General features: G+C 40.8%; 1 protein-coding gene across 5 annotated transcripts in view; it reads right to left on the reverse strand.

Annotated features, from left to right (window-relative positions):
* Window positions 1–26,008, reverse strand: part of ptprsa (protein tyrosine phosphatase receptor type Sa) — a 230,194-nt gene that overhangs the window by 30,060 nt on the left and 174,126 nt on the right. For 4 of the 5 annotated variants that reach the window (XM_080506753.1, XM_080506750.1, XM_080506751.1 and 1 more), the window contains 11 exons: window positions 25,012–25,129; window positions 17,318–17,911; window positions 16,165–16,259; window positions 15,305–15,555; window positions 15,016–15,103; window positions 13,967–14,179; window positions 13,552–13,712; window positions 11,293–11,408; window positions 7,270–7,317; window positions 3,620–3,717; window positions 731–854 (listed from right to left, as the gene is read on the reverse strand). In XM_080506753.1, the coding sequence (XP_080362879.1) occupies window positions 731–854; window positions 3,620–3,717; window positions 7,270–7,317; window positions 11,293–11,408; window positions 13,552–13,712; window positions 13,967–14,179; window positions 15,016–15,103; window positions 15,305–15,555; window positions 16,165–16,259; window positions 17,318–17,911; window positions 25,012–25,129 (1,906 nt within the window). The remainder of the gene's footprint in view (window positions 1–730; window positions 855–3,619; window positions 3,718–7,269; window positions 7,318–11,292; window positions 11,409–13,551; window positions 13,713–13,966; window positions 14,180–15,015; window positions 15,104–15,304; window positions 15,556–16,164; window positions 16,260–17,317; window positions 17,912–25,011; window positions 25,130–26,008) is intronic. The other variant, XM_080506754.1, reaches the window with a different exon arrangement.

Here is a 26,008-nt window from a genome sequence, read left to right on the forward strand (position 1 = left end):
AAAAATAAAGGTCCAAGAAAACAAAAACAACACTTCAGAAAAACAATTAATCTAACAAGTAAAAACCAACAAGCCATTAAGACCTGACCATAGAGAAATACTGACCCAGAGAAAACATTTCCCATGATCATATGAAACATTTACATGTGAATTTCTATGTATGAATTTCTATCTATTTTCAAAGAAAGTTTGATTTTCAGTTGACGGTGTTTCTGTGTATTATTAAACGAAATGAAAAATGTGTCTTGCAATTCAGTCCAAAACTTTGAAAGAAACTAAATGCAAACTCTCCACAAAGCAACTATTGTATAGACCTTGTTCTTTCCAGATCAAAAGAAAAGGCAAAAGTACAAATGACTCAAACCCACAATGGTTTTATAAATTAACAAGTACCAATGAATGAGGCAGTGAACAATCAGAGAAAAACCAGTTCGGTTTTGAATGACGTGCACAGTGATGAGTTGGAGAACGACGGTTTACATTGAACGTCAAGTGAGCGAAAACTTTGAACAAAGGCATTCGTGTTTAAATTTGAGCAGCACCAGTTTCTTCATCGCGCAATCTAGAAAACAAGAGTTGTCTCTGTAGTAATATCTCAATAAGAGTTTGTTTTTTCCCCCCCGTGTCCAATGTTTTATTTTCAAACAGCTGGTGAACAAGTCCAGAACATAAAGATTTTTTGATGAATACCATCGTTTTGGGGAGAAGCGCCATGACGGGTGAGTCTTACCTTCAATAGGAGCCAGGATGACGCGGGAGTGGTCGTAGGCAATGACGTTGGCGTAACGATTTTTGGGCTTGTTCACCTCCAGGTTGGAGTGTTCCCAGGTGAACTGCTGTCCTGGATCAATAGACTGACGGGGGGCGGACACAGGCAGAACATGCACACATAAAGAAGCAATCAGAGAGGCCGTGAGAGGAGCTGTGCTGCAACAATACAACCACAGTGCCCTCATGGACAGAAGACAGGGAACAGGAGAGAGTAAAAAATAAAAAAGTGATTTTCAAAAAGAAATAGAACAGTATTTTAAAAACCAGCATGTTGACTGAATGAATTGCAGCAGCTGCATGTTTTCTAAAATGATGATCCTTAATATTGTGAATCCATGATGAGAACTAATGATGGCGGGCGCCTTATAGCCCCTTGATTAGAGGCATATGGAATGAGGTCCGGAATTGTGAGACAAGTTCAGCTGCCTCTTGAAAAAAACAAGAAGCCTGAATAGATATTCTGATTCCTTGTCAGGATAATTACATATTCCAATACAATTTCCTGTTTGCTTGTAGGTGTGTGCTCTGCTCTGTTAGTGTGATGACAGAGGCTTAAATAATATTTACATTTAGGCCTGGGAGAGAGAGAGAGAGAGAGAGAGAGAGAGAGGAGTCAGTCAGAAGATAACACGAAATCCAAGCGCAATCATTACAGCAACGAGAGATTCCCCATGTTGTAACCTCATCTTTTATTCTTTCGCTCTGCACTGTATTTGCGCCGTCCCTTTCGCTGTCCCCATTTTTCTTATCAGCATCTTTTCATCTCCAAAGACTTCTACTTTTATCTCTCTTTATCTCGTTCATCTCCCACCTCCTCCCTGATGTTTATGCCCCCTCTTTAATAAACACTCCTCCACCTACTAGATTATCTTTATTCCGCTTTTAAACGATCTTATGGAAAGATCGGGGTCACCTTCTCTGAAACGTCTCTCAATTCACAAACTGGAAGTCCTACTTGTAAATAGTTTTTTTTTTTTTTCCACCCATTAATTAAATTTTGGAAATGTGACTGTCAAACGTCCAGCTCCGATTTTGAAGGATGACTGCTCCCAAAAGTGAGGTGAAAAACCAACCGGATGATAATTGCTCAACGTCCTTTTTCACCAGCTACATTTCCTCCCCGTTCCCTCAACCCTGTGATCCACCATGAGGTGTTTGAAGATAAATGACAGTTCCTGTCAAGAAGACGTGGTTTTTTTAGGACATGGTCCCCACCTGCCTGGCACAAGACAAACTCCGGGGCTTTGGCGGCGTCATGTAAAACTGCGGTTGCCTTTTCATTGCAGTTTGTTTGTCACATTAACTTCTCTTCATCTCAACTCTCCAGCTGTGAAACCCCACTCTCTCCCCTCGCTGAATCCTCATCATTAACCAAGCTTCTCCACCTCATCTCTCTCTTCTCTCCCCGCGCCCCGCTCTCCTCCATTTTTTCTCCTCTCTCACATCCCGCCTGGCTAAAAACCAATCAGTCAAAGCCCCGTAGAGCTGCGCTTGGCAAGCCAGGGCGCCAGGACGAGCAGCCATTCATCAAGAAAATAACAAAATTAAAATTACACTTCTCTATTTAATTTGGTCATTTATTTTTCCTGGGGGGTGGCTGTGTGAAGGGGCAAGCGGACAGAGAGAGCGAGAGAGAGAGAGACAGAGAGAGCGAGAGAGAGAGAGAGAGAGAGAGCGAGAGAGAGAGAGAGAGTGAAAAAGACAGAGTTGAGCCGGTGGTTTAAGGCTCTTTTAAAGCCAAGTAATTAGAAGTTGTACTCGTAGGAAAGCATCAACTCTGGCATGACGTCTGCCGCCTCTCCTCCCCAACGAATGGAACAAGCTTGTCCATTTGGTATACAGCCCGGATGTTGGATTTATAAATAATAGATACCCAAGAAATACTGGATGGCTACGAGAAGTCATTATCCACCAACATCCACCAGCAGGCATGATGACGGCAATCTATGCTAGGGTACCCGCTCTCCACCTTAGCTTGGCGCACAGCGAGGCGACAGCCAGTTTGATTTAGGGATGGCAGGGAGGGGATATTGCTTGTATGCAAACGAGAGCTGATTCAGCGCTCCTGATTTCTAATCAACTCTGGTGTCATTTATAACCGCTGCGGTCTCAGAGCTCAGACAGCTCAGTTACCCTTTCTACACACACACACACACACGCGCGTGAGGGAGCGCATGCATGCACACACACTTCACACTTTGTTACAGCCTGGATGTTCAGGGCTCTAAAAAAAATATACTGTCTTTATTGAAGAAGGAAGAACAATTTTAGTCTAAAATCACTGGTTTGAGTGAAAAATTCCAAGACACGTATTTATCATTTGACTGATATGTTGCATTTTCTCAAGTGAATGTGGACGATATCCAGGAGTGTGTTCTGCTAAGGTGGAAAATATGGTCCCTCACAAAGGTTCCGGTAATCACCAATAGACATATTTCTTTCCTGGAAAAATATTTGCAGGGACAATTTATCTTGTCGCTCTGGTCGTAGTACAGCTGAATAATTATTTTATTTTCCAAAGAATTTGAAGGAATTGCATTTGAAAGATCAGCAGCTGCCAACATCCTACCATGGGAAATTCCATGTAATTCAAAATGACAATTTTGTTGCTTTACTAATATAAGTGGAAAAAAAACCAAGCAGCTGAGGTGTACTGATATTTCCTAATTGCTCAAGTACTGCCAGCTACAGCGCTGCCAAGATGCAGGAATGGGGAATTTAAAAAAGAAGAGACATAGCAGAAGGTTTTTTGTTTTTTCTTTCTTTCTTGTCCTTTTCCAATGACAACACAAACAGACAAATCAATGGTCTGAGCCAACTTTGAACTTTGAACTTTTGGCCCACTCACCTCATATTCCTGGGAGAGCTTGAGGTTGTCGTTGGCCTTGAGAAGTTCTGTGTGTTCAGCCAGCTCTGAGATAGGGATAGGAGGGTGATTCATCATACCTGCTCATCACGCCCCAAAAAGAGAAAGAAACCCCACAAAGGGAAACAAGAAAGAAGAAAATGCGTTAACGTCGTAGGCAAGAGCCAGGATTAAAACTTGTAAAATGACACCACGATCCATTTTTGAGTGACAGTTTTTTTATTTACAAAACAAAGGTTTTAGTGATGAGGAAGCTTGTGCAGAACGTGGTGAATGTCACACACAGCAAAAAACACACACACAAAAAAACTCCAAACACATTGACTCGTGAGGTTATAGTCACTTGTTGGACCAGGCCAGAGCTCAACAATATCTAAGTTTGTTGATAAGGGCTGTTATATAGTGATGCTGACAGACGGTCGGCCCGAGAAATCAAAGGTTGCCGATTGTGCTTAATTGTGACTCAAACATTTAGAGGCATCAATAGCGTTAATAGCAAAGGAGGGTAGTTTAAAATGATGCAAGACTTCAAAAAATAAACACACTTTTGATAGAGACATCAAAGTTCAGAAACAACACAGACCCATTGTACTCGTGTGCACGGTGACATAAATCCTTTGTACTCCTCATCGAAGATAATCAAAAGTAGCATTTGTTAAAAAAGGATTCAATGCTGGTTCATGAGACCAAAAAAACAAAACTACTTTGTGATAGAAATCAGTCATTTGGTTTCAGAAACATGACTGAAAAGTAGTTAGAAATATATGATGAAGAGAATTGTATTATTAAAACTTATTCTACATTTCATATTTAATATAGGATGAGAGAGTACATGCATACCCCTACTTCTACTGTATCCTGTGTTGTGTTTTCTCATTGTGACCATTTTCACAGTTGCCTCTGTAAATAGCTACTTATTCTCGGATTGAGCCCTGACCTGGGGGTTTATGGAACGAGTGGTGAGAAGGGGGGGGGGGGGGGGTTGGGGGGTAGGGAGGTTTAGGGGTGTGAGTGATGCTGAGTGACACAGTGAGCTGCTCCATTTCAGCCAGCTCGTGCAAAGCAAGCAAGATACCCTTTTTTATCTAAGCAGTTGTTGTTTTTTTTGTTCAGCCAAGGCATATTTATCTTGTACCTTTGAAAACCACCAGCAAGTATTCCTACCATATACTCCTGTACAAAATTTCGGTTCTCCTTTTAGCAAACAGTTTGATCAAAACGAATCAAGTTTTTCATGGGCTGGGGATTTCCCCCCCTTTTTTGCCGCCTTGCTCCAATATCCTGTGAATATTGTGTTGCTGCTGCTATAATGTTATCAGCACTGCTGTGCACTCCAGCCGCTAATCCATTTAGTAGCATAATGCTGAGGCCATGTAATGGAATATGGAGCAGTCATAGATTGTGGCTCTGTCCCTGCGTGTAGTCTGGTTATGCTTAATACTTTCATATTTTTAGTAAAAAGACCATTTTATGCCAACTTTTGAGGTCAGAAGTCAACAAAATGTTGACGTCTCCTCACAAAAAAGAAGCAACTTAAACTTAATTGGGAACTGAAATTGACATAATGACATTAATCATACTTAATTTGTCTTTTCTGACCAAGCTTAATATCCCACTACTGTCAGAGGTCACCAATGTTTTGGTTGCTTTTGTGGAGCTTAAGTGGGGTGCCTGGCTCTTAGTGCACTGACAGTCTTCATTAGTTTTGTTAATTTATTTTATACTGGAAGAACAATGTGGCCGTCCCAATTACATGAAAATAGCAAACCATATATGAGGCATATGACGATTCTTACTTTACCAACTTGACAAGCCTTGTATAATAAAAGACCAATATACACTTTTTTAATTTAGTTTTATATTTTCACAATAGGATAATAGGATAATTCATAATATAAATGTCTTAATTAAAAACAAAGTGTCTATTCAAGTTTCTCAATGAACACACCATGCAGATCATATGGGAGGCATTAAGCCAGAGTTATGATCACTTCTGTTGATGTCAACATACTCGCTTCAAATTGAAAAGAACAGGCTATCAGAAGCTACGAGTGAAATGGATTAATGTATACGTAAATGCCGAGCCCTCCTTCTCTTTGAGAGAACAAGAGTGGGCTGTTCGACGTGAGATCAAAGAATGTTTGTGTTTGCTTGTGTCTGAGCAGTGGTGTAGTTTACTATGTGTGTGTGTCCCTGTGTTCCTGTGGGTGTGCGTGAGTTACAGACGTACTCAAACTCCATCAGTTGCTTTCAGCCGGTGTTTACTGCCCACATTACCGTCTGCATGTTTAAGTGTTTGCTAAGGTTAGCAAGATACAGCAGCCCAAAGTGTGTGCATATATATCAAAATAAGCTCCGCTACACAACCAGTGGGATAGGCTGAAGGTTATAAATATCAGGTTTGTTTATTCCCTCAAACTCTGGCTCGTTGCTTTTGGAAGTTATTGTAAAAGAAATAAATATATATATATATATATATATATATATCCAAACAAACAAAACTATGAGAAGATGTATTTCCCTCACTCAGTTTTTCTTTTCCACAATCATTAATTACATTGTTCCCAGGACAAATGATCAATCACACCAATTTGTACTTGGTGATAATAATCCACAGATGATGCACTGTGATGCTAATTCAAGATAATATTTACTTTTCAGTCGAGACTTTACCATGACCTATAGTGGGACAATGTCAATCAAGGTCAAATTGTTGTTGTTCTTTTTTTTTTTTTTTTTTTTTATTCTGAAGACCTCATTCTCCTTGCCTTCACAAACCAACTGACCCATCACTTTCCCAGATCCTCGTAAATATTTTTTTTCTCAGCAATCAACAAAGTGATCAATGATCATACACCAAACAACTGAACAAACTAGTGTCTAATTACCCATTTCTAATTTCCCCGATCTGCAGTCGATGCGGCTGGAAAATATAATGACTCTTTTTTTTTTTTTAATAAGCCAAATCAGCTTTTCATAAAGCCTATTTATGATGTTGCAAATTTCCATATAAAAGGAAAGATATCTGGGTAAGCAAAGAAAATCGAGGGAGGGAAAAGGGAAAACCAGAAACTCTGCTTTTCTCTCGGATGACTTTTTTTTTAATGCAGCGAGCAAGGAGAAGGGGTGATCAAATGTCGAGCCATTGTTTGCCACCACTTTAATTAATTCTGCTCGTTATCTGCGAGCACAGAAAAGATCCTGTTGGTTCAGAATGGAAATGGAGCAGTGGTAGTGAAGTCAGAGGAAGAACAACAAAAAAAAGGGAGTAAGGAAGGGTAGGAAGAGAAAGTGGAATAACAGACTGTGCTCTTGTCAAAAATAACGCAACTCTTAACCAGCTATACATCAGCAAAGGTGATTGTACATTATTTATGCATGGTGGATTAATGCACAGCCAACAGCCCGAGTGAATATTGTGACTGACATTCAATAAAACAAAACAGCCCAGTTTACCAATAGAAACAAACACAAACTTAATTAGTGCTTGAATTTTTGTTTTATCAAGTGAAAAAAAAAAAAAAAAACTTATGCAAATTATGTATTTGTAAATTGAGGCAAGCGAAAAAAAAAATCAAAAATAAATATATAAAGAAAGCTTGTGCGCAAATTCTAAAAGCATTGAGACTAACTTTCATAGTCAAAATCTGCTTCACTCTGAGGACTGCTTAGACCAGAATCTGTAAAGAGTAGCAAAGATATGGGAGATGGTTTCAAATAACTATATTGCAACAGAAAAAGATATGCAAACAAAATATGAAAATATGTCAGGGTCAACTGATGAAACGCCATGATGTAAAGGAAATAATAATGCACATTCTACAGCATTTGTCTCAGTAAATCAACAGTTCCGTTAGGTTTTCTTGACGGTCTGGACTCAAGACACTGAATACCCCAATACCTGGTCAGCCTCAAAGGCCTCCTCGTGAGAAGTCTGGTTGGCTATTGGTGTTAAAGCCTGCTGCTCGTACGGGCTAACTACAGTATTTCCACTCAAAATCCCTATATCAACAGGAATAGAGATCTGGCATAGAAAAACTGACTTTCTATCCTAAGCTTTCAATTTGAAGGGCCCCGTTAAGACAACTAAAAAAAGAGACAGACATGGGGAAAAACAGCTTATGGTAGCTGGTGAAAACCAGAACTGAAAGGTTTCTTTGTTTGTGGCCTGGTGCTGAGGCATTGGGAGTGAAAGGTGTGGAAAAGTGCCCACATTCCTCGCTGACAGCTGTGGAGCTGGAGCTGATGGAGAGTCTGAGCTCTGAGGGGTGTAGCAATGGCTCAAAATCTTATCTGCTCCAGAGGAGAAGCCCTCTGAGGCTGTAGCCGGTCAATGGTATGTTCAAGTATACTCATAGTCTCAAAACTGTTCAAGCAGAACGTGGCCATATGTGACAACGCTAACTAGACATGTGGCAAAGAGATGCAGTCTGATGGGCTGTGGCCAACCTGTCCGTCAAGCCGAAGCCAAGAAATCTTAGAACGGAGATGAAAGCTATGAATAGATCAAGGCAGTTGTTCAGCGATAAACAGGATTACTTCATCCAAAGCTGTGTAAAAAGTCATGAAGGAAGAAAGAAAAAGTAGAAATTGACTTAAAAATTAAATTAAAAAAAAACCCAAAACATATATTGCCTAGGGGTTTCTTTTTTTTGTGATACTCATAAAATATCTTCAAATTAAAAATAAAATGTAGGTCTACTTAATTCGCTGCTATGCTTAATTCTGCTAAACAGAACTTCTTCAATGAGTTTTATCTTCCACTGACTTCCTGGTGGAAGAATGCGGTGCCAGTGGCACCAGATGAGTGCAGGGAGATGAAGACATTGAACATCCAGCTCTCACTAATTGATTTGTGACAATGACTAATTAAACCTAGCGGGTGGCACTCTGATTTACTGTCTCCTAACGTCATTCATCACAGCAGGAAGGAGGTACAGGCATGTCTGATTATGTTTACGTGGAAGCGTGTGCTGTATGCGGGCATGTGTTTCGACAGAACCAGGAGGGGGAGGGCACGGCTGTTACAACCATCGGTCTAATCTGGAGAAATGAGTAGGCTGCTGGTACATGTGTGTGAGTCGCTGGTGTCTGACTTGGAGAAGAAAAAACAAGTGTGTGCTTGAGAAGATGTTTGATTTGCATAGGCATAAATGTGGAAGTAATTTTTTTTTTTTTTTTTTTTTACAGAGTTGTGGAGGTGTGAAGTGATGCTAGATCAGTGAGTGAAGAGATAAAGGAAAAGGGATTGAGACGGGAAACAAAAAATGTCAGAAATATGATGAAAGGTAAACTAAAATAAAGTTGACTTCACCCGTGAATTAACACATTTTTTAAATTGAATGTTATACCTGAACCAGGCCAGAGTGCACCCGACTTTTCACCTCGTCAGTGCAGATCTCGGTCCTCATAAAGAGGTATAAAGAGGTTATAATAGCTGTATGGATAAATGAAAAATACATACATACATACATACATACATACATACATACATACCACATACATACAGTGAAAAAGAAGATGAACTAGAAAAAAATTGTGAGTGCTTTTTCTCAAAGGGGATATCTGAGTTGGAGATAGAGAGTAGATATCCACTGTGTTGTACTGCTTCATTACTTTGGCCCCATTTGCCAATTAAACCCAAGGCACCAATGAAGATAATGACAAAACAGGACACTCTGTGGCCTCAGGAGTTATGGGATGACATTGTGAGGCTGTCACATCACCTACAGGCTTTAAAGCACAAATACACACACACACAGAGACACGCACATCATACACATTCTCACTCAAACACAGTGTTTATTGGAAGCCTCATAAAAACACATTTTATGCTCTCCAGCACTAGGGGTCACTGAGCACACATTGCCGATGTGGCATATGCTCTGTTGGATGGGCAAGGCCTTGGATAACTGCACTGGGAGTATGCTCATTTGAACAATGGCTGCTATTAGCTGATGGGGATGTTCACAAATGCTCACCGGCCCACTTAATTGGGCTAAAATGTCCATTCAAATTAAATTCCTCGGGTAGGCAGATAACGACAGCACCTAATTCTGTGGAACAACGACAGGGCTGTCGGATGGGAATGGTTAACATATATAAAGAGAACCCTCAGCATTTATTGGTGGATATTATGTAAGGGAGCAAGAGATTGTAAGAGTCTCTATTAATTGAAAAAAGGAAGAAGGACAGCTGAGGGCACTGTGGAAAGCACTTGGAGTAAGACAGACAAATACCAAGAATGGGCAGAATGACACCGTCATTACAGAAGCACTGAATATCGATCACGGTCTAGATAAGGACAGTCAAATGAATGCAACATTTCTGTGTGTAAGACGGTTTTCTGTATCTCAGTCCATTGTTGTGCAATGGAGAAATAAAAACAGTCTGTTCTTTTTTTTTTTTTTTTTTAAGATGCAAACTCAAGGCAGCATGGTTGCACTCCCAAAGAAGCAGAAGAGAGCTGCTCTATTTAGAAATCCAAGCCTTTTGATAGAGGGAACAGGGACTGGCCATGGATGACAGATAGATGGAAAAAAAAGAAGAAAAGTTTGGTGTGTTTATTCAGTCTCTGGAGGATTTCCTCTCTTTTCAAAATTTGCTAGGGCAGGGAAGAATGATGGCATTTGTACCAGGGTACAAGTTCTCTCAAAATGTAGTTTTCTGTTGTTCCGTTCTGTCAAACCAATAACTGAATGAGACGATACAGCCTGGATTCTGGGAGACCTTGGGTCGAAAGGGTCGGGGCATTTTTTTTTCTCCTTGATGTAACGGAAAACACCAGAAAGCGTGCATTAATATCAAAGTAGACTAAGACCAGATCAAGTGCAGCTTCCAAAATCTAAATCCAAGGCTTAGAATCGGGCAGCAGGAAGTTAATTTGACAAACAGATTAAACAGGCTCACCAACTTAGCATGAACTATGGTTCATATCAAAACTCAACAAATTATAGGAGGTTTGCGACCAGAAAGGTTGACCAAAAAAAAAGATGGTTCTGAAAAGGAGAGTGAAGGAAGATGCTGCACAAGCTTTCGCTGGAGAAACCTCAAGAAATAATCAAACTGTTCTTAACACCACATTTAACAAAACAGGAATCCATTTCCAGAACAATAGGCACGATTACTATTTGTTATTCATGACTAGTTAATTGTTACTTTAGGGCATGGTGAACACATAAATGTGGCCTGCAGGTAGTTATGACAGCAAATGATGTCAAACAAAATAAAATGGAGGAACAGCATTGACATAACATATTCGGCAGCATAAATTAAATTGAAAATGCATCACTGTCACAAACTAGCCTCTTTTGTTTACTAATGTAACATCGTCATGCATGAGGGAAATATTTACTATTTAGTTAATAACTCGGGTATGTTGCATGTCTCACTTGACTTAATTGTCAACCAGAGCCAATCATTTTATACAAGGGCTGCTTTTCGTTTACACTCCTTGCCAGTTGAGTTGTGCTATCTTTTCTTTAACATTTCTGTTGGTTGCTATTCTTCTAAATAGCCACGAGTCTCAAAAATGTGGCAGTAAAGTATATAAAATGCCTTTAAATAAAATGGTGGTTATCATCAGACCATAACTCTACTTGTGTTAACAAGATTGCATTATGTCTTTCAATCTGTGTTGTCCGTCGTTCCTGTACCTGGAGTTTGGAAGTTGATGCGTCTCATTTCCACGGGGTCTGTCGGATGGTGGGGCGTAATGTCCGCATTGTTGAGCAGACATTTCGTACGTGGCTCGGACTCTTTTCTTTTGCGACTGTGAGCAAGACAAACCAAGAGCAGGAAGAGGGGAAGACGTACAACAAGACGACAGAAGAAATTTTCGTGAACACTTGTTCCAGCATGACAGTTTCCAGCCCCAACACCTTAACAAATCCAACCGACTGGTAGCTCAGAGGGTCAAGGAAGTTTAGACTGAGAATAAAATCAAGAAGAGCGAAGCCAGGAACACATGTCAAGTATGCAAAAAGCTCCTTCACCCTCACTAATTAATGCATTTATTTCTTGCTGAGGCAGGCTGCTTTGTCTTTTCTTGTAAAATGCATTGGATCTAAGTAAGACTAAGCCTTACCTGTCAGGCTTGCTGCTTCCAGAGAAAGCAATAGGAGTCAAATACATATATAAAGATGGTGAAAACACAACACAAGGAGAAAAGGAGAGGGGGAGGCAAGAAGAGAGATAAATCAATAGAGAGCAGTTTAAAATTCACAGGGGTCGCTGCTGGGCTCGCAAAGAGTGAGATAAAGCTCATCAGCATTTGGAGGAAGGGTGAGCAACTGTGTGTGTGTATGTGTGTGTGTGTGCGTGCGTGTGTGTGTGTGTGTGTGCATGATTGTGGGAGTGGGTAAGAATGAGTGAGTACTCAATGAAAGGTCCAAGTACACGCATACATTTGTAAGGGTATATGTGTGTGTAGGTGTGTGTGTGCATGCGCCTATGTGTGTGTGCACGAGGGTGCAGACACAGATGGGGAAAAGGGGATGTCAGGGCCAAGGGCAGACCCGGGAAACACTATTCACCAGGGAGAGATGGGGGAAGATGGGACAGTGAGGTGGAGAGAAAGAGAAGAGAGAAAAAAGAGAGATCCAAGGAGAGATGTTACTCTCCCTAACCACCATGACGGAGGTAAGGCAAGGTCAGACAGTCAGGGATCATCTGACAGTAGCAAGCTGTACTTGTGTTGCTCACATCAGACCCAGCTCCCTTTAGAGAAGTCAAAGATCCTCCCTGCTATGTAGGGGGACCTCTTACGTTATACTCCAGTTTGCTCAGTTCATACGAGCAGTAAGTGGAAAAACAAGGGCGAAATATTGACTGTTATAATACCGGAAGCTTAGACTTGCGACAAGAAAACATTGAGGTCCACTATTATAACACAGAAGAATGCTGAAAAAATATAAATGACTAAAATAACAGTTATTAACAATCGCAGCATAATGTTAAATGATATGATGGCAGATTTGTGTTAAATTGTTCTTGTACAGACATAATGATTAGGAGAGTAGTTTAAAGATCAATTTAGTATATACTATATTCTTGATTTGACAGTATTATAAATTGGTGCTTTTGAATAATTATAATATTTAGTAAAGCACATCCTCAAATAACAGATCGCTGAAACTGTTTAGTAAATTCAGATTATTATTAAAATTTGCAGTAGCCTTGCCTCCAAAACTCAGTGAGGACCTTATTCATGTCACCATTATAATTTCACAATATACACTATTACGTCCCACATTATAATTTAATGTATTACTTTGCCACCGACTACAAATAAAACCTTTATTATACTTTTTCCATAAAAATAACTATTGTTTGATGTATCACTGTATAAACAAACTTGATGGCACCGCTGGTCTACTTTGCAAACATCCTCTCAAAGAATCTCTTCCTCTCTTCTTTCTCCAACCAGCTCATTTCCCAAAACCATCTTTTTGCACATCATTTTAACATGCACCAACATTGTTGGGTCTTGGAATATCATGCTGCTATAAATACAAAATACGCCTCTTTTTCAACATGCTCCCTAACATGCAATTATTTCCCAAGAGCCCAATTTCACAGCAAAGTGAACAAACGGTTCAACATCAAATGACAAGAAATGTTCATTTTATGTTGCTGGATAGGGGTAAAAACAAAAACTATTCGAAATGCATTTGCATTAATTCACAAAAATCTAAAAATGTCTAATAAACATACGGTGATGCAAAGGATCGTTTGTTAAAAATACTTCCAGTTTTAGTCATTTCGTCCAAGCTTTGCAATCAAATGACAGGTATTTTCTGTCATTTGAGGTTCAACATCGTTATCTATATATCGTAAAGTTAATATTATAGTGTACTGTAGATGGTGATCAAAGGGGTTTCACCACATAAAACTATAATCCCAAACCAACTCACTTTTTGTACAGAAGAATGGCGATGACGATGCAGATGATGAAGACCACAGCCAGGACAGGGCCCACCACCCATATGAGTCCATCACCGGTCTCTAATGGACCCATTTCCACAATGTCAGGAGTCATCACTGTGTCACTATAGGGGCTGGTTGCAAACATTTTCTAAAGACAAAACAAAAACAAGCCAAAGTTATCAAGATGCAGGATGCGACTGAAATGGCATTTCACACATAAGAAGTGGATAAAGTTCCATATGGGGGCAACAGTTGAAAATGGAAATCTATTGCAATCGCAAGAAATAAAGACATTCCCTAAACAAAACAGGAAAAGGTGTTAAATGCCAATAGAGTACACAGCACTGAAATCAATTCCTGCTGAATTAAACACAAGACAAAAGATCTTTGTTGGAAACCTACCCCAACGGTAGCATTGAGCTCAGCCAGAAGGAAGAAGACATATTCCTGGCCGGGTTCGAGAGGCTTGTTCTCACAGGTGCTGTGACGGTGGTCAGATCCGACAGTGAAGCTGGAGGGAAGCTGTTTGAAACAGGCTGTGATGTAGGCCTTCCTATGATCCTGCTGGGACAGCTGGCGCCGAGTCCGACGCTTCGGGTTCACCTCCCGCAATAGCTAAACGGCATAACGGGATATTAGTTCAAATGCTTCATGCCCATTGTGGCACACTGTGCATTAATGGTCCCAAATTGTTTGACTGAACTTTCAAAAAAGCAAAACAAAACTGAATACCGACAACAATTAAGCATTTTCTGATGGCTCAGAGAAGAATATGATGTGAAGGAGGATTTTCTGTTTGCCAATTTATGGAGTTCCACGAAAATAATGTGTAAGTCTCTTCATTAAGTGACTGTGGCCTTTTCTAGTGAACAGCTTGGAATCAAAGAAAAATATAGTAGGTGTCACTGCATCCGTAGATTCAAAAAGCTGCTGTCTGGCAATGTTCCATGCAACCCACTTCCATCCCCCCCCAACCCCCAAACCAACATTCAAGCACTTTCATTCCGTTCAAACTGCAGACAGAGGAAGGCACTAAGCAGAGGGAATGTGTGTAATCCCAAATCCAATAGGGATGGTTGCTGTTGATCTGGTGTTCAAGGTGACCCCGAGCTATGGGAAGAGTGGGAGAAGACTGTGTAATTCTCTCTTCTGTATGCTTCAGGGGATAAATTAGCATAGCTGAGATGTACTTATGCCTGTGTTGTGAGTGCCCATTTCTGGTACATGGTGTGCACAATGCAGCTCGCATATGTTGGTAACACAAACATGCGTCTCTGGAATCTCTCCCTGAAAGATTATTAAGGGAAAGCAATGACAGCCCTTTCATCAACAAAGTACTGCCAATGTATTGAAATAGAATCACACTACATCCGCCATTCCACATTATGGAGTACTCCAAATACATTTCACCATTTCTTGTATGAGGTTAATCCACTACTTCAGCTTTTTACCTCTTCCATGTCCATCTCATCAGGGTTCTTCAGGTTCTTTACTGTTCCAGCGGTTCTCTTGAGAGGCACCACCACCACATAGTAGCTCCTGAAAACAGCGGCCATAAATATTTCATATTGATGACATCTTCATAAGGTTGACAAACAATTAAGCGTGACTCAACATAATATCTTTGTAATATCTAGATATTCAGCGAGAACGCAAGGCCATGCCACTAAATATGTCAAACATATTATTCTTAAAGATAATGTAGATTATAGTCACAGCCTTTTTGCATTCTCTACTCACTTGACCTCCTTGTTATCAAATGGCGGGAAGGACATGGTGAGTATGTTATCCGGCTCAGCATAGATGTCCAACTTGGGTTTCTTCACTAAAATGAGCGGCGCTGTCCTGGCCACTACACGGTGTCTTGGATCTCCATCCCTACTTTCTTGGCATGTCACCCAGAACTCATAGGTGGTGTTGTGCCTGAGCCCAGTGACGAGCACCTTCAATTGCCGGGCATCTACATCCATCTTCTGGCGGTTATACTCAATCTAGAGTACAGTAGGTCATTCAGAAGTGGAGTTGATAATTGGTGGGAGAGATACTTGGTAAGTGAATTGACACAAATACAGCAGGTTAGAATGGGAAAGCAGTTTAACATGGATATGCATTCTTTAATACCTCCACACACTGAGTCAAAAGGTTGCCTTTTTTAAAATTCTAAATCTTTTTGTGCCTTCGAGTTTCCGAGTTGCGAGGTACACTTGTAATCCTAACGCTACAACTAGGTAGTCACTTGTTGGCTAATATTAACATTTACATCATGTTTTATATAGGTGTTTTATCTATAAATAAAGTAAATATTGTTAACCATGCTACACAACATAGCTAATAAGTCTTAAGACTTAAGTCAATTTCTGTGGAAATGACCTATCAAATCATTCATTATTTGGAGTTTTTTTTTTTTTTAATGTACTGAAATCTGCATACAAAATGATTTATAAATGAAAGAGGTGCAGGGTCACAGCATTTGTATCTTATTTAAATCACATTTATAGAGTTTATTCAGTGGGATTCTCAGCGTTATCTATGTATGTATCAGCTGAGATATCTATGTATCTCAGCTGATCCTGGATTTTGTTTTGGGAACATAAACTCACCGTGCATTTGTATGGCGACCTGCCTTCAGAAAACTTCCAGGCTATGAACACTGTTGTCTTGGTGGCCCACTTGACCGTGAAATTCTTTGGAACATCTGTTGGATGAAATGATGCAGGAAAAGGAAAAAAAAACAAAAAACAAAGACAATGTATCTTCAGTGAGTGGACATGAAGAGAGACCAAGGAAAGAAAAGTAAATGAAGAGCCTCTGGTTTAAAAAGTTGTTCGTCCCCTGCACAGGTCCTCTGGGTTGGAGGGTGAGTGCAACGGTGAGCTGTGATTGGCTGTGAGAAGGGCAACGCCATTGGTTAAGACACACAGTACGTAAGACTCATGGATGACAAACCCATGGAGCACAAAGGTGTGCCGACTGGCCAGCCACCGTGGGTAGTGCCAACCCATCTCACCACTGTCTTTGAATATTGACCATTCAATCACTATCAGCTGACCCATGTGGTCCAAATGCCAACTGTCCCTCCACATCTATGGGGTCTGGGTTGGCACTGCCAACGGGCTGCCACGTGGGCAGAGACAGACCCAAAACACAGCATGCCAACAGTCCTCAGCAGTGCATCTGTGGGATGCCATGCCACAAGCTGTCCTGTTTTGGGACAGGGGAAGAGCGAAGGAGGCTTCGGGAGAGGAAGGGGATTAGGAAAGGAAGAATATCTCAAAACAAACCCAAAATCAAAAAATAAAGTAAATAATTAAAAATCAGATTTCTGCAAAAGCTTATATAGTCAAACATACTCTTGAAGTGACTTGTTTGGCTGACGTCCTACCTTGTTTGTAAACTGGGGTTGTGAGATAGCATTAGCTGCGTGAATGTGCTCGGCAAAGGGCTGCAAGGATGACTGACAGGAGTGTCTGACCACATAGCACTTACCTTGAAAGTCTAGGCTGCTCTCTCCTCTCTCAAATGACTGACTATAACTTACTGACTTGGCTTTTACCTGGTTTGGGTTAGTGAAGTGAGTATCCCACGGCAAGCAATTAAAATATCAATCTTCCCCTTTGATGAGGAGGTGTGGAGGTGGTTGAAGGAGGGGGTGAGGCAGTATTCAAATTTGTGTCATTTTTTTTTTTTTTTTTTTTGTCAATTTCCAACCCCCTGCCAACTGGGCTGGGAGAGAAACAGGCGAACAAGCCCTACCTGCAGGATCAAAGGCCACCGTCCGATACTGGATAGGCGGGCTGTAGGGCCCTGGACCTATACTGGTGTGTGCGCGTATTTTGACATCGTATGCTGAGTTCGGTTTGAGGCTGTTGAGCGCATAGCTGGACAGGCTGGGGGGCAAGCGGAGCTCCCGTGGCGCTTCTCCGGTTCCGGCTTCTTTATATGCCAAAGTGTACTCAGTGATTACTCCATTCCTCTCTGCAAGCACTGGTGGAGACCACGACAGCTGCACTGAGCAGCATGTCACATTGGAGCCCTCATTAATCTGAGGGTAGCCCCCTGGCGTATTTTCGGGCACAGTGAGGTCCATCACAGCCTCTTCCCCAAAGCCCCCTCTGCTTTTGGCTGAGATCTTAAAAAGGTATGTGGCCCCTCTGTGAATGTTGCCCACAGAGTATTGCCGTTCCTGGGGAGCAAATTCCAGTGTGGCCAAAGGAGAGACATCTTTTCGGCCAAACTGGAGGCGGTAACCTTGTAGGTCCATACCATCGGTCAGGTCTGGAGGATCCCAGCGAACCATGGCTGATGTGTCTGAGTCCTGAGCCACTGACAGGTAGGGCGGACCAGGCACTGCACAGACGAGAAAACAAGTTAAAACCAGTGATTTCTTTTGGGCATGATTTATACCAATTCACATTTATATGTTTGAGTAAAATTGAACATGTTAAAGTAGGCACAAACCCTCGTGACAAAATAACTTTTGTTATCTAAATTAAATGTTTTGCAATGCCTTAAAGGGGTCCTATTATGCAAAATTCACTTTCTAAGGGTTTTCCAAGAGTAATAAATGTCCCCAGAAGCAAAGGAAGTCTGTAATCTCTCTCCCTGGCTTGTTTCATTAAAAAAAAAAAAAAAAGTGCTTCCATGAGCGAATCAGAAATCAAACACTATATAGTATCATCAGGGGTTTAGCCAATCCCAATCAAGGGAGGCCCTCCTTTTGACCCTCCCACAATTAGGCAGGTCTGCTCTGTCCACGAGAGGAAGTACTTCCTCCTCTTCCCAAGATGGGATATCCAACATTTCTTTGGGCCAACAAGAGCAATGTGAAATTGTTGAAAAGCTGTATAATATGACCCTTTTAAAATGCTTTTTTTTCATAATTCTTATCTGTCATTAGATTGCTTTAAACCCTGTCATGTAATGTGGTTTCTGTTTCTCCTCCCCCTCCTCCTCAGAAAAAAATGTGTCAATCTTTAAATGTTTTATAATTACAGGAACGCTAAAGTGCATCGAGGTTGCGGTCATTACCACAACCATTATACAATGACATCCCAACACAGTTGCCATTAAAACCCACAGTATTACCCAAGCACTCATATTTTGCATCAAGGAAATAGCATCAGCAGGCCAATGCGATTACACCTTAAGGTATATTGCGTATTGAAAAATAGAGAGTAGACTTACGATAACAATGCAGTATTTTATGCGGCTGTTCAGTTACCATTAAAATAAACACAAGAGATTACAGAAACGGCGCTTTGGATAGTAAGTTTAATTTAGGTCATGCCACACTTAACAGCGCAACAAAACTGAGCTGGATTGTGTTGCATTGAGATGTGAAAGATCCTCAGAGCTTTTCTATTGTTGAGTGATGAGTGTGCCCATTACCATTTCATGATACATGGAAGCTTCAGCCCAAAATCATTTCAGTACAGCAAAGCATCACTAAAACTTTAAATAAAGAACAGTGCCTCTTTCAGCTAGAGTCATCTCTTGTTGTAAAATGGATGATCTACTCTTGGGGTCTAGACACCATTCTTCACTGCGGCCCAGTTTTGCCGCTCTTATGGATGACACGCGTCTCATGTTAACGCTCCTTTTAAAGTCCCATCACTGAGATAGAGGCAGGAGCCGTTATGGGAAGCCTTCACTTCTCAAGCTGCCATCAACGCTATTGTGAGATATGAGACCGGCTGATTCACACTTTAGCCCTGCCGCTCTGTAAACAGATTGTATCTAGACTTATTCATTTATGTCCCTCCTTTCACTGAAATAAATGGCAGTGGCAGAACAAATAACTGAGAAGTGAGGTTGTAATGGCCATACACATGGTTACAATGAACTCAATTGTTAATACTATAAATGTAAAACTGAAAAAAAAATCCAACTTTGAGTAGTCATGATTATCAAATATTTTCATCTGTCCTGAAGGAACTGGGGAGAAGACCGATACTCTTTTTGTAGAGTGGAACTCTATCTCTGTGCTAATTTGGTTGATAGTGTAGGCCCCGGTTTCCAGTCAGTTCCATCTCGTATATCACGACTACAGTTGCACACAAAGGTGTTTGGTTCGGAGTAAAAGTAATTTGGAGAATCTTACATTAGTTTGAAGCAATGGTACTCAGTCTCGCGGGAATACTCTCATTGCAGTAGTGTAGTTGTGTTTATGTATCTCCATAGTATACTGTGCCAAGATTAAAGTCTTAATCTATATGAAATAAACACACGCACGTACGCACACACACACGCACGCACACACACACACACACACACACGCACACACACACACACACACACACAATCTATCCAGACAGTCCTCCTTCCTCAACTCATATTATACTCATCTGTTCGCTAATGGCCTGCTTTCTGCAGACTTTTGCTGGAGGAAGATGGGGATGGTGAGTGGATGGTGGCTAGTCAGCTGAGCCTTTGCCAGTAATGGAAAGGCGGGGGTGGGTTGTCTTGGGTGAGACCAGCGCTTCTAATACTTCCTGGCCACATCGGCTCAGCGTGGTGTCCTATAAAAGCCCACTCATGCCTTCATGGTTGCTGCTAATCAAGGAAATAGAATCTGAGAAAATGATCCCGAAAATGTGCGAGCTTGTGTTTTCCATTCTACATGTCCGTGCTTCAATTGTAAATGCAACAATTTGTGGTGTGTATTTGTGGCCTCAAAACACTCTTATTATTTGTTAGTTTAAAACGGGAGTCTATTGCCCACTGTGGAGACGGATCACAGGTACTGAGGCTGCAGACAGCAGGTAATTGTTCAAGGGTTGTGCAGTGTGTGTTTGTGGTGCTACAGGGTGATGATAAAGTTGAGGGGGTGACAAAAAAAAGAGTGACTAAGGGATGATGAAGGTGACTGGGGACAAGGAGCAATCAGTGACACAGAAGCCCCAACAGGGATATGAAGAGGCAGCAATGTGTGCATGTGTGTTATCATGACTGATTCTAGGGTTTTTGGACAACTTGATTGTACCGCTTGTCCATTTCTGTGTCACACACCCCCACCACACGCGCACATGCACACATGCACGCATGCATGCACAGATACTTTCCCAATTTCATCCCTTCTTTTGCAAACTGCCCAATCTCCCCTTTCATTTTCTAACCTCTTTCACATCCCTCACTCCATGACCATTTCAGGGTCGACCCCGGCTCAATCCCTCCTCGTGGGCCTCCCAACACGTTTCCCATCAAGCCATAGTATTAACAGCTCACTCTTGACACTTACTTGGCCTGACTGAGAAAAGGGGCAATCAGGTTTCCTTCTCACATCCTCCCGCTTGTGTACATCACTCATATCAAAATACTGCTGCATACACACATACACACAAATACCTAATTATGTCTATGCTTGTGCAAATAACTGAATGAAAAAGGATGGATTCTTAAGTCACCTGTCACATTTCGATGGAAGAGTTTCTGCTTTTTCCATTGTTTTGTGACAAGAAATCAAATCTCTCTGAGATTAAGCTGCGATTACACCTCGGCAATAGAGACTTAACATATGTGTGGGTGTGTAGGGGGGGGGAAGGGTAACTCATTTTTGACCTTAACAGTAATGAGAAATCCATCTCTCTTCAACTTTCATTTTCCCTTTACATGTTTTAATTTAGTATGCTTACTATAGCAGCAAATGTATTTATATGCCATGGGGTTCATGGAGAGAAGTAATTGGTTGAGTAGAAAATGTCATGGAGACTGATCTACAATAAATTTCACATGGGCCATTTGGAGAGCGAGCACTAATGCAGAAGCAAGAGCGGGGAGAGAAAGAGAGAGAACCACTACAATCATGTCTTCTCAGTCAACCCAATGATTAAAAAACGACTATATCAAGAAAATTAATGAACATAACAAGATGAATAGAACAGATATTTCCTGCGGTTAGTACTGGGATAGTAGTGCAACTGCAAACATATTTCACTGTGAATACTGGGTCTGGATGCACAAAGTGACATGAGCCAGATTAACGGGAGTTTTCAACATTTTAAGGATGCGACAGGAAATGCATATTGGTTTAAACACAATCAAGTAATGCAAACCACTTTATAAAATGACAAACACTTGAAAATTAAAGCAAATCTCATTTATGCATTAATTATTATAAACCTTGCATCAGATATATCAGTAAACCAGTAGGTATGTCCATGCCCTGTAATACAAATTGATTCAGCTTTTTTCTTTTTTCTTATTCTTTAAGTGCTGAAGGCCTCATTTTTGAGATGTTTTTAGAGGGGAAAAAAATGTTCAATAAAATACCTTTCAATGTGCCGATGGGATAGCAGACCATCTTCAGACACAAACATTTCAATCTTTTGTCAATATAGAATCCATTTGAACTTCACAAAACTTTTTACTTCTTGGCCATGGCTGTATTCAGTTCTCAAGGGAAGAGTTTGGAAAGTGTGAATCACGAAAAGCTACTTTTTACTCTTGGCTTTCATTCAGCAAATAAAGAGCCACAGAAAGAAAAAAAAAAAGAAAAATGAAATAGGCTGCACTTTTACTTGCATTTATATAATACCAAATCTTGAGATAGATTCTTTTCAAGCCTGTCTTGTACATCAAACTTCCAGATAGGCTTGTTGGAAAGTCTGGAAGAAGAAAAGACGTCACCATTAATGTGAATCGACTTTCAAGTGGCAAAGAAAAAAAATCAAAACATAACAAAAGAAAAACCATGCTCTTTGTCATGTGGTGCTCTATTGTTCTTTAAAGGCCTTCATCGTGTTAAAAAAAAAAAAATCACGGTACTGACGTCAAAGTGCTTAACTGCTATTGCCTGTTGGGGGGGGAAAAAAAAGGCCTGATTTGATTTTTATTAGTTATTGCTTGGTTGGCAAGGATGAGTTTGTATGTGCATTGAAAGCCATACAATGCAAAAAAAAAAAAAAAACATCCACATGTTAGTTTTTCGCCACTTTCCATCAATCATCTCTACCCAGTAAAAATTCAGGCTCGGGTTGTTAGGGTTGTCCTGAAAAGGGCAGCAGTCCATACACAGCGTTTATCATAGACAGCCAATCATTCTCATGTACATGCGCTCACACCGACAGCCAGCCTGGTACAGGTATGGCTTTGGGCTGTGGGGGAAAGCTGGAGTACCTGGTGCAAACATAAATGCAAACATCGCACAGTGATGCCCCATAAACCAGTGAGTTTGAGCAAAACTTTCTTACTGTGACTTTAAAGGATGAACGATTGCACCATTGAGGTTCTCTATTTCAGTTATTTGCATTACCTATTGAATGGCTGTCAACTCATGTAGGAGTTCACACAAGGACAGTGCTTTAGCAAAGGACATTGGCATATTTTGTACAACGAAAAACACTGGTGCATGAAAAGTAGGAACTGAGCTGAAAGATTGCAATGCTGAAATGAGCAATATAACGAGTTAGTTGGTTTTTTTTTACAGACTATGTCAAATTTGCACTCAGTGTCAGATTTTTTTTTCTTCGTCTCTCTGATAAACTTTGCAAGTAAAAAAACAAAAATAAACAAAAAACATAGACATTTGCTGACCTATGGGACTTAATTGATCTAATGTGTGTGAGACCTACTTTCAGGTGTGGGCGTGGCTACACACAGGTGGGTGTGCAAGTTAATAAATGGCTGCTGCTCTTCACAAGGTGGTTCCCAAGCCAAAGAAGGGAAGGCTGTATTGAGTTTTTCCTCCGTTTACCAGCACCTCAATAGCTCTTAAACTGAGTAAGCATGGCTGCAACAACAATGTCCATCTTTCCTCAATTTAAAAAACACATTTTGTTGCTACAGAATTTCAGTTTTTTTTATTTATTTTTTTTAATAAAAGTAAAGATTTCTATTTAAGTTACCCTCTTGAACACCAAACATCTTTATTACCACTATTTTCAAATGGGGTTCCCCCCCCCCCCATCTTCCTCCCTTCCATTATTTTTTTTTTTTATCTCAACCCACTTTTTTTACATTCATGAATATTATTACAAATGAATAGGGTTTCCCTCTCGGGGACAAACAGAACTCTCCAGACTGGCGCACCACTCAGCCAGTTCTGACAGGAGAAGAGAGAGTGACAGCTCTCACTCGAGCTGTGTCATGCTCACTGACACCTGTGAAACACACACATGTCAAGATCCAGGAAACTGGCCTACGCTTGCATGTAGCAGGGTTCTAGAGTGTGTTATGTGGCCACAGTCATTCTGAAGCACAATATGTGTGTGTGTGCAGGCATTGTACTTCAATGTATATATTTAGATGCGTTTATATCGGCTCTTTCAAGGTTCTTAAAGAGAATTGGCACAGATACCCTTTACAAAACACTTTTAAGTTCTTTCAAAGAACGTTTTCACACTGTCAGATAGCCAGCTACTCAAGTTTAGCTTATGTTCATGGCAACTGAGCTGCTGGTTTCAACTCAGGCATGCTCAGTTCAGACAAACTGGAGCACTGACAATAGGTCACAAGGCAAAACATTGAAGGTGACAAGGATTTGAAAAGTGCAGAGATTGGGATCCAATACATGAATGCACTGAAATCAAAGACACAACAGGGGTTTCATGCTGCTACAATGAAATCTATTCAAGTAACTCTTGTCAACAGCTATTCTTCATCCGCCCACAATGTATAGTTAGCCTACAACATGTAAATATCAACTACTTGAAATTCACATTCTCAACCCAAATGGCACTTTTTTGGTGCATATTTGACCGTACTCATTTATTTTTCGATAAGTCTTCACATACTGCAAGCTAACAGGCGTTATTTGTATGTGATGGGGTCAACCCACAGGTTTATACTGTAATTGCACTGTGTCCAGAAGAGGAGGTGGTGGGACCGTAATGAAATGGCTCCGTTTATTCAGCACATATGATATTGAAGCATGCTGTCTTGTTGTTACGAGAGAGAGAGAGAGAGAGAGAGAGAGAGAGAGAGAGAGACTTGAATTCAATGTCCCGTGAAGAAGGCTGTGTGGCTCTCGTCTGAGTACCTTGTACTCGTGATGCGATTTTTATTACATTTATTAGATCTCATAACTTTCTTCTGGGTATTTCTTATGGTGAGGTTGGATTTCATACTCATGTTTGCTGATTTATCCGATTTTGAAAGGCAGTTTTGATCTGTAGTCAGGTGGATAACGACTAAATCTCAACAATGAACAATACAATGGTATTTATTCATTAAAAAAACTCTGAATGCCTCTTATTAAATGCTCAGATTTTTTTTTTTGCATTTGTTCCAACGTGTTTTTGAAACATGTTTGAAAATACCTGAATCCAATAATCTCCCTAAATTCCGGGTGAACGTGAGGGTTTCTGTTGAATCGTTTTGGATTGGAATGATGAGCACTGCTGAGAAAGGCTTCTTTATGTTAGACAGACCGAGGCAACCCCCCTTTAATGCTGGACTGAAAAATGTTCCATGAGAAAACAAACAAATGAATAATTTATCCTTGCACTCACCTGCCCCTTTGGTCACCACCAGTTTGGGTTTGCTCCGAGCTCCATCCCCTTTGGTGGTGTATGCTGCCACCGTGATGGAGTAAGTGGTGTCTGGCTTAAGTCCCCCAATGACCATTTCCTATGGGAGACATGGAAGAGACAGGAACAGGAAAATGTCAGAATGTGCTTTGAATATTTCATGATTTGACCCCACTTTGTGCAGCTAAAACTGCCTTATGCGGAATGTTAATTCGAGCAAAGTGTCTCCTGGTCCTCTTTATTAATTTTCACGAGGCATGCATTAAATGTAATGTTTCCCCCTGTGTAATGGGAGACCATTCCATTACGTAAATCCTTTGAGCTGCCAAGGTGGAGGGGGGACATTAGGTATGTAAATGGAGAGTGGCCCCGTCGCAACATTCCAATCAACAACTTAACTTTGATAAATGCATGCTGAATACATCCTAACCATTTGCTGGCAGTTTTTACCTCGGCCATTAAGTTTCCTTGAGTCCTCTTCAAAGAGAGGCTTCCGATCAATTCTAATGAATCTTTCAAAGCAGCAGGTTTGAACGAATGCAGAATGAGGTTTTTAACAGGCTGCTTGGCAGTGGGATGGGAGAAGTCAATAAAGGTAAATGAGCTATAAGTACTGTCTTGCACTTGACACGGGGCTCATGTAACGCAGATGGACTGGTGCTTCAAAACCAGGTTCAGAACGGGGGTACAATATTTTGTTGAGGGGGGGAAATGTAAATGGGAATTAAATATGCAATGCAGCCTTCCACTACATTTTAAGTCCATCTACAAAAGTTTTCCCTTATCTAGTCCCTCCATTTATACAGCGTAAAGCAGACCGAGACGAAAGGACCACATGAAGAATTCTAAAAAAGGAAGAAAATAATAGTAAAATATCTTACGCACACACACAAAAGAACAAAAATAAAAACACACACCATGACCACCAAGGCACAGGACAAATCACAGCACACATAACATTAGCATTCCAGGCGTAGCA

Source organism: Blennius ocellaris (assembly GCF_963422515.1).
Source record: "Blennius ocellaris genome assembly, chromosome: 12".
NCBI classification, from domain to species: Eukaryota; Metazoa; Chordata; class Actinopteri; order Blenniiformes; family Blenniidae; genus Blennius; species Blennius ocellaris.